Source organism: Oratosquilla oratoria, chromosome 40 (assembly GCF_046742065.1).
Source record: "Oratosquilla oratoria isolate Oo_2021 chromosome 40, ASM4674206v1, whole genome shotgun sequence".
Lineage (NCBI taxonomy): Eukaryota > Metazoa > Arthropoda > Malacostraca > Stomatopoda > Squillidae > Oratosquilla > Oratosquilla oratoria.
In genome coordinates this window covers 23,963,048-23,972,375 of record NC_134816.1, presented here as the reverse complement: position 1 = coordinate 23,972,375, position 9,328 = coordinate 23,963,048, and the positions used below count along the sequence as shown (strand labels likewise).

The 9,328-nt window shown below is 49.2% G+C and overlaps 1 protein-coding gene across 1 annotated transcript in view; it reads right to left on the bottom strand.

The window, feature by feature from the left end:
• LOC143020674 (uncharacterized) overlaps positions 1-6,924 on the bottom strand; it is an 89,105-nt gene extending 82,181 nt beyond the window's left edge. The window contains exon 1 of the mRNA XM_076177266.1: positions 3,034-6,924. Within this exon, the coding sequence (XP_076033381.1) occupies positions 3,034-5,886 (2,853 nt within the window). The 5' untranslated portion in view covers positions 5,887-6,924. The remainder of the gene's footprint in view (positions 1-3,033) is intronic.
• Between the last annotated feature and the right edge of the window lie 2,404 nt (positions 6,925-9,328).

Below are 9,328 nucleotides of genomic sequence, written 5' to 3'. Positions count from 1 at the left end.
CTTCCCTTGTTCAGACAGGACATTCCAATGTCTAAATACCCCTCACTACCTTCAGGTAGCGGCACATTAAGCATTCCTTGCAAGCATGCTACTTCTAACTTTTGCTATTTGTTTTTGCTACTTGCTTTTGCTACTTGCTTTTGCTACTTAGTCCGGTTACGATTTTTTTTTTTTCTTCAAATTTACCAAATGTTAAATAACTCTTGCTGACGAACTATGAGAAGTTAAACCTAGAATACGAATGTTAGACACATTGTTGAGATATCCTTACGTAAATCTAGAATATTGTTATTAGAAGTCTGTTCTACTCAAACGACGTAGCAAAAGCAAGTAGCACGCTAGCCTAGTGTGCCGCCATATTTAGAATTTCTAAGTTCTTTGATGAGCAAATTCTGATGCAACATTAAGTGCCGAAGATCGATAAGGTTGGACGTTGATATCCATGTGTAATGATTGAGCTGTGTGCTACATTACAACCTGTCTGTAGTACAAATGTACTAAGAGGACATAACTAGTGACCCACCCAGTAGAGGAAGAAAATGCATTTTATTGTATATTAAATATAAAAAAAAATCACTAATTTTTTTATATTTTATATTTAGTGAAGTTGTTAGTGGGTTTAGTGACTGTTAGTGACTCCATCGACGCTGTTCTTTATGGGGGTTAGTGGTAATCGGATTTTAACTCGAACAATTTAGTGTCGCAAGTTAAAAAAATATTAATGAATAGATTAACGAAAGAAACAAATTAAATCAACAGATGTTTATATTTATTTGTTTATTTTATTTTTTGCAACAGAATGAGAATTTTAAATTTAAGCACATCAGCGCCTCCCGGTGTGAACTCTTCCCACTAAAATCATGATTATTCTAAATTAATAAAAACAAATATTACATTAAAAATTTTGACTGATACGCAAGAGTGTACAAGATTAGGAAATTTACAAAACAAATAAAAATGAAAAAAATATAAACTAACTCGTCTGGGAAGTTAATCGTGATAGATTAACTCAAAACCCTTTGGGTGGTTAGGGGCGATGGGTTAACTGAATAGAATAGAGTGGATTTAGCCAGAATAAAGACAATGTGGTGAGGTCGGCTTGTGTTTGAATATGATGTGAAAAGTAGTTTATTTTGATATAAACGTTTATTATTATTATTATTATTATTATTATTATTATTACTATTAAATCGTAACGTGGGTATGATAATTGTAACGCAGTTACGATCCTCGTAACGCTGTTACGACCATCGTATGGTAGTTACGATCATCGTATATTTGTATTTCGTCACCACTTCACCAAAGGGGACGATAGCTCATGTTTGTTAACTTGTAAATTGTTTACCCGTTCATCAATTTATTTGTTTATTTTATTTATTTATTTATATTTTTGTTATTATGGACCAAAAGGTCTCTTGTGGATACGCTTTTGTCACTATAAATCATTATAACTAAACTGAGATACAACTAGATTTGCATGCTAAACTAGAAATATATAATATATATATATATATATATATATATATATATATATATATATATATATATATATATAATATTACATATATTATTTATTTATTTTAGTATTTGTGATTTTGATAACAAGGTGTTAGTTTTGGATCTGTAATGTATTATCTTTGGTGGACAACCTCTACCTGCCCCGTAGTTTGCACAAGGTAGAGGCATTGTATCACAAACAACATGTCTGGGAAGGAGTTACTCCAAGACAAAGTATTATGAGCACCTTATATACACTCTTCGAGAAAGGAATCTAAATTACTAATTACTCCTACGATGTTTGGTGCATAGACTGAATTGGGAGAAATTTAGATTTAAGAAGGGAATAGGCAAGAAGTGGTTTCCTCACAGTGGTTAACGAATGGAATAGATTTAGTAACCGTCAGGTAGTTAGCGAACGCTGAAACTATCATTTGTATTAAGAGAAGGTTAGATAATTTTATGGATGGGGGTAAAAGGTGATCATGGACATGGAACCTCCTAGTGTAGGCCTTATGGTCTCTTCCAGTCTTCTTCATTCTTATGTTCTTATAGTTTAGGCTCTACTGGTGTAAAATAGGTTGTGTGTTGCTGGGGTTCTGGGGTTTAGATCTGGGGGTGACAAGCAAAAACTGTTATGTTATATAGTCTGGAGCATATGTTATGTTGGTGTGAACGAAACTGGGGTATGATGCAGATTATTATTTACTGGGTTTCTGGTGTTGGGATCTGGTGCGAGGTACGAAATCTGGTGGACAGGTGACAGAGGGCCTGGCTCAGTCTGGGGTATGTGTTAGGAGATCCTGGGGGTTTCTGGTGAGTGGGAAATGTGGGGGTAACAGAAGAAGAAGAAGACTCAAGAAGATTGGGCATCGTGAGAGAAGAATAAGATTTGAGGAAATGTTTGACTATTGAAGACCTAAAGATCGAAGGAAGAAGAAGAAGAAGAAGAAAAAAGTAGGATAAGAAGAGGAAGAAAAAGATGATGATGAAGAAGAGGAAAAAGAAGATGGTGATGATGAAGGAGAGGAATATCTCTCAATACCGATCTGCAGACTCCTGCAGCGCGACCGAAGGAAGAAGAGGAGGAAGAAGATGACGAAGAAGAGGAAGAAGACCTTAAGTACCGACCTTCAGACTATTGCAGCATCCAAGAACACGAAGAAGAAGAAGAAAAAGAGGAGGAAGAAGAAAAAGAGGACGAAGAAGTCCTAAGTACCGACCTCAAGATTCTTGCAGCGCGGGTCGAGGAACATCATGAAGAAGAAGAAGAGAAGAAGAAGATGAAGAAGAGGAAGAGAAGAATAAGAGGACGAAGAAGAAGTCCTTAAGTACCGACCTCAAGGCTCTTGCAGTGCGGGTCGAGAAACATCATGAAGAAGAGGAAAAAGAAGAGGAGGAGGAAGAGGAAGAAGATGACGAAGAAGTCCTTAAGTACCGACCTCAAGACTTGCAGCGCGGGTCGAGGAACTTCATGAAGAAGAAGAATAAGAGGAAGAGGAGGAGGAAGAGGAAGAAGAAGAGTTAGGTACCGACCTTAAGACTCTTGCAGCGCGGGTCCAGGAACATGGCGACGTGGTGGAGTCTTGTGAGCGCAAGCTTGGCCGCCAGGCGGTCACTGAGGTGGGCCTTGAGCTGCTGCAGGGGCGGGAAGGCAGCCGGGGCGGCGCACAGCTGTAGGAGCTTGGCGCGGCAGAGGACCGCCTGGTTCAGCGTGGGCCTCCAGCGGTCTCGCACCGTCTGCAGGCACCTCCTCACCGCGCCGAAGAACTCGCAAACTTCGATATACGACTCCCGATCTCGAAGCATCACCCCGGACCCCTCCCCGGACAGGAGCACTACGCCCAGCTCGTCGTGGTGCGCCGTGATGAAGGCCAGGGCGTGGAGAAGGTTGTCCCAGCGGCAGACCTCCTGGAGGGCGAGCCCGCAGCCCACCAGCCTCCGGGCGGCGGCGCTGCCGCAGTCCCCGACGAAGGATAACGTGGAAGAGACTTCCTCGCACAGCTGCCGGTAGGGCTGTAGCTGGGGCAGCTCCCCAAGCACGGACTGGGCGGCGTGGTAGACGCACTGCACCGCTCCTGCCGCAGCCACGGCGGCGACGTCGACGGCGACCTCGCCATCGCCCACGAGGGTGACGTGGCGCTCCCTGAGGGAGGCGGCGGCGAGGTCGTCCTGCAGGAAGTCGACGAGGAGCGCGTGGAGGGCGTCCTCGGGGGTCTCGCCCGCGGCCAGGCGGCGCGCCCCGACGCTGTAGCTCTTGAGTTCGAACTTGGACGAGATGAAGTGCATGGCCGCCGCCAGGATCGAGGACGAGTTCTTCTCGTCCGCAGGTTTCTTGTAGACGTGGACCGAGAGACACAGGTGGGTCTGCTGGGCCACCGTGTTGGCGATGCAGCCGCGGGATTCTGTGGCCAGTGGCCCCAAGAACGAGTTCAGGAGATGAGACCCGGCCGGGAGGGGGCCCTCGTCCTCCTCCCTGAAGGTCCCGTGGGCCGCCCCGAGGTTGAGCACCGACCACACGAACCGCTGGAAGCCTAAGGTGTCTACTGACGAAGGAGGAAGGAGGTCGTGGCACATGTACCGGAGGACGGCGCGCGCCACCCCCTCCAGGGCCGCCGTCGGAGCGACAGGAGGTTCCTCCGGCCCGTCGGGCACCCGCGTCTCGCGCTCGTCCCCGTCAGGCTCGTCCTTGACGTGGCTCCGTCGGAGGGTGAGGCTCAAGGGTGACTGGTGTGACGAAGGGGACGACCCAGGCGACCAGGTCATCGGGTACCCGGAGTCGAGGCCCATGGGCGCCACGCCCTCCGAGTCGGGCGATCGGCGCCCATCGTCGCCCTCGCGGGGCTCGTTGGGCGATTCGTGGGGCAGGTCGCCCTCCTTGTGCTTCGCCCGGAGGTCGGTGGGCGAGCAGCGGTGACGGAGGAGGCCGCCCGTGCCGCTGTACTTGGTGTAGGTGACCACCTTCAGGCAGGTGCGGCAGGCGGCGAAGGGTCGAAGGGCGCCGTCAACGTAGACGACGTAGAACCTCGACCAGACGTCCGAGATGTAGTACGAACCGCCGGCGTCCTTGTCGGCCAGGTTCACGCGATGGGAACCGTTCTGAACCAGCTGTTGAACCAGCTCTTTGCTGACGCCCCCGACGCCTCCACCGCCACCTCCGCCTCCTCCTCCTCCTCCGCCTTCGTCGCCGCCTCCGTCGCCAGGGCCGTTGTCGTGCAAGGGCGTGTGGCAGCGCGCCGGGCCGAGATCGTCCACGACACCGGCGTTAGGCGGGAGGAGGCCGTGGAGAGGAACTCCTTCGTCACAGGTTCCTCCTCCGTCGAGTAAGAGAGCGCTTGTGTCCGCTGGTTCCTTTTTGACTCGAATCCTGCTCGAGGACGAGCTGCTGGCCTCGTGCTCGAGTCGGAGGATGCCCTCCTCCTCCGGGAGGGCCGTGCCGTTCTGCCGCCGACATCGCTTCCCTCCTTCGTCGTCGCCGTCCTGAAACGGGTGCTGCTTCAGCTGTTGCTGCTGCTGCTGCTGCTGTTTGCTCAGCTGTTCGTGCTGCAGCTGAATCTGGCGCTGCTGCTGGAGATGCTGTTGCAGCTGGATCCTCAGGTGGTGGTCCAGGTTCCAGGTGTTGGCGAGGTTGAGCGCTGACAGCGGGTGCGCTGCGGCCGCAGCCACCAGCTGCGGAATCTGGAGGAACCTGAGGTCGAGAGGGAACCCGGGACTCGGGGCAGCGGTCATACTCGAAGTGCTGGTGCCGCCACTACTGCTGGTGTTGTTGTTGTTATTGTTGTTGTTGTTATTGTTCGGCGCCTTCCTCTTGCGGCTCCCCCCCGAGGAGGAGGAGGAGGACGTGGGTGTGGTGGTGGAGGACGCTGTGACGGGGGTCGGGTGAGTACTCGAGTGTAACCCCGAAGTGACGAGGGCTGCTGCCGTTGTGGTGACGGTAGTGGTCGTCGAAGTCGTCGAGGGGGACCTGCGTCCCCGTCCGAGGAGGAGGTCGTCCTCGGACGCCGAAGGAGGTGGAGGAGGGTGTTGTTGTTGCTGCTGCTGGGCCTTAGTTTTGGCTGTGGCCGCAGCCACTGCCGCAGCCGCTGCGGCGGCATCGCCGGGGAGGGCGAGTTTCGCGCTGAGTTTGATTCCTCGGTTGACGGGAGACCTCTCCGATAGAGGGTTACAGGGGTGTCTCAAGAGGGAGGCTGTCCCGCTACGGGAGTCGCAGTGTAACACTCGAAAACACACCTTGCATACAGCAAAGGGACGCACCAAACTATCCACACGTACACGATAATAGAACTTCCATGCATCTGCGCGGGCCTTCTTATTTATCTCCAACTCCAAGCGGTCTGAATGTTCTAATATAAGCCTTTCTATCAGCGTCTTGTCGACCACCTCTGTCATACTTGCACTGGACCACGCCACGCACACGACTGGCTTGGGGTAGTGCGCGTGCGTGAGTGTACTGTAGAACTGTCACGGTCACAACGCACGACTCGGAACGTGACGGGAAATTTATAACAGATCGTTCTAGTGCGCGCCGTCTACCCTCACCTCACCACACATTCCCCGCACTCTCGCGTCCACAAAACCACGTCACTACGGTTCTAAAAAATCAGGTTAATATTATCATTGCTTCGTGCGAAGAGCAAACGAAATAAAGCGATTGTGTTCAAATGGGAGAATTTCGTGGCAATGTAGCATGGCGCGCGCGCCGACTCGAACGCACACTGGCCCGGGAGCTGGTGGCTGTTGATTCGTCACGGCAGCGGGTGAGTCAATACAGGACACCACGTGACGTTCTGTACAGCCTCCTCACGTCGCACGCCCGTCACTACGCACGCCCAACCCCACTCTCACGCCCATACACCCATGGGTTCCAATAATCAAAGAACATTTCGGCAAATTAACCTTCCCGCGACGAGGAACAGACGCAGATGATTCGGCGCGGTAGTGCCGAGTGCCTGTGAGGTGTTGGTTGCATCTCGGCATGGCGGTTTTTGCTCTGTCCGGGCGTTTCGCGCCTTTCACCGCCTCCCAGCGACGCCCGCAGCCGAGGGCGAGGTGCGGGCTTGTCCTTCTCCTTCCAGCAAGGATCCTCCGTGTAGCCCTGATCCTTTTACACGGACGCTACAAGGGGGTCCTACCGAACCCCGCTAACTTGGATTACATAAATGGTGGAACTATGCAAGCCCATAAACAGCGCTGGCCGCTGTGGTGGTGGTGGTAGTGGTGGTGGTGGTGTGGTATGATGATGATGATGGTGGTGGTGGTGATGTTAGTGGTGTTGACGACAGTCGTGGTGGTGGTGGTAGGGGGGTTGGTGATGGCCAAGCAGCCTACGTAATGTCGTCGTTGTCGTACAACGGCCACCTGGCCAAGACGACTCTATGAACGACGACGACGACGACGACGACGACGTTGTCGACGTTGGTCGCCCCCGTGGTGGTGGTGGTGGAGGAGGAGGTGGAGGTGGAGGTGGTGGAAGTGGAGGAGGTGCGGGCAGGCAGGTGGAGGGTCAGTGTGGAGGAAGGGAGGAGGGAGGAAGGAGGAGGGGGTAGGAGAGGAGGAGAGGAGATGTGTTGGCTCCGCCCTGCTCAAAAGTTGACCGTTTCTCCCGCCTCGCCTGGCGCGCCCTTCCCAGCAAATAGCAAGCTAACCTTTGCCGAGAACGGAGGAAGAGGAGGAGGAGGAAGAAGAAGAAGAGGAGGAGGAAGAAGAACTGCCAGGCCAGCCGCGGGAAAATAAGATAAAACAAAATAGAGAATCATAAAGAAGAGGAATAGGGGAGAGAGGGAAGGGGGGTGAGAATTGGAAGAGATAGGATAAAGCATTAAGGGAAGAGGTGAGAGAGGAAAGGTGGGGAGAATGAACTACGCGTGGGAGATGTTCTAAAGACGTGTTGGAGCATTTGGGGGGAGAAAGTGGGGTGACAGATACGGAAAGGAGGGGAGAAAACAAGGGGGAAGGGGAAACAGAGGGGAGCATAGGCAAGGGACGAAAAAGTGAATGACGGGAGGGACAAAAGAGGGGAAAAAGGGGGAAGTGGAGGAGGGGAGGAGGATGACGAGAGGGGAGAGAAAGGAGAGAAACGAAAAGAGGAGAAAACGGGAAGAGGATGACGAGAGGAAAGAGAAAGAAGAGAAACAAAGAGGAGAAAACGGAAAGAGGATGACGAGAGGAGAAAGAAGAGAAATGAAAAGAGGAGAAAACGGGAAGAGGATGACGAGAGGAAAGAGAAACAAGAGAGAAACGAAAAGAAGAGGAGAAAACGGGAAGAGGATGACGAGAGGAAAGAGGAACAAGAGAGAAACGAAAAGAAGAGGAGAAAACGGGAAGAGGATGACGAGAGGAAAGAGAAACAAGAGAAACGAAAAGAAGAGAAGAAAACGGGAAGAGGATGAGAAAATGGAGATAATTAGATGAAAACGTGATTATGACCCCCCAACCCCCGAAAGGGGAGACTTCGGATAGCCCCTAAGGACCAGATTAACGCACTTGATTTAGTTTCTATGCAGTCCATACTCTACGGGGGAAAGAGGGAGGGGGAACTTACAGACGCCCCTTCGGACCAGATCAACGCATAATATTTTTTAATGATTAAATGTTTATCTCCATTTAAAGAATATAAAAAATAATTTTTTATAATTCTACACGTTCTGCCACCATAAAATATTTTTCCGTAATTAGAGATTAATCTTCGTTTAAAGAATATTTTTGGTGACTTTCATAATTCTGCTACACTTTCGTTCTGCCAACATTTTTAAATCTCTCCTGTACCCATACGGACCCGAGTCGCACCTGTAGGAAGCCCCGACGATCAATGAAATCGTCTGGCGACATTAGTGATGGAATGAAAGGTACCATGCAGTATGTAAGGGATTAATTATTATTTTTTACGTTCATTTATCTATTTACTTAATCATTTACTTATTGAATTGTTCATTTATTATTTATATATTTATTTACCTATTCATTCACGGATCTATTTATTTATATACTTATTTATCTTTATTCATTTATTGATATATTTATTTATTATTTATTTACTTGCCTATTTATTTATTTATATATTTATTTACCTATTAATTAATTTATTTATATATTTATTTATCTATTTATTGGTGCCGCCGGGCGATTTTATTCACATGTGCCGAACTCCGACTAATTCCATAGCATTTATGGCCTTACCTTCCTCGTGATCCTTTTCCTTCTGTTCTGCCAGGCGCCAGGGGATTTAATTTGGAAAGGGAGTGGGTGGTTGAGGGAGGGAGAGGGGGCTATTCCTGACCTTTAAGAAATCACCTGCCGGCGGGCAACCAGAATCAATATGTTCAAGTGTGTGACAAGTTCTGTTTTGATTGTCGTCATGTGATTCTATTAACGTAAAGAAAACGGGATCTTGGGTCGTTTGGGGTTGAGTGCTTTTCGCTGTTCTGAGTAAAATGTCTGACAAAATGTGTGTGTGTGTGTGCGTGCGTGCGTTTGTATATGTGTGTGCATTTGTATATGTGTGTGCGTTTCTATGTGTGTGTGTGTGTGTGTGTGCGTTTGTATATGTGTGTGCGTTTTTGTATGTATGAGTGTGTGCGTTTTTGTATGTATGAGTGTGTGCGTTTCTATGTATGTATGTGTGTGTGTGTCCGTTTGTATGTATGTGTGTGTGTGTGCGTTTGTATGTATGTATGTGTATGCGTGTCTACGTGTGTATGTGTATGTATGCGTGCGTGCATGTGTATGTGTGCGTTTGTATGTGTGTACGTATGCGTGTGTGCATGTGTGTGTGTGTGCGTTTGTATGTATGTATGTGTATGCGTGTCTACGTGTGTGTATGTGTATATGCGTG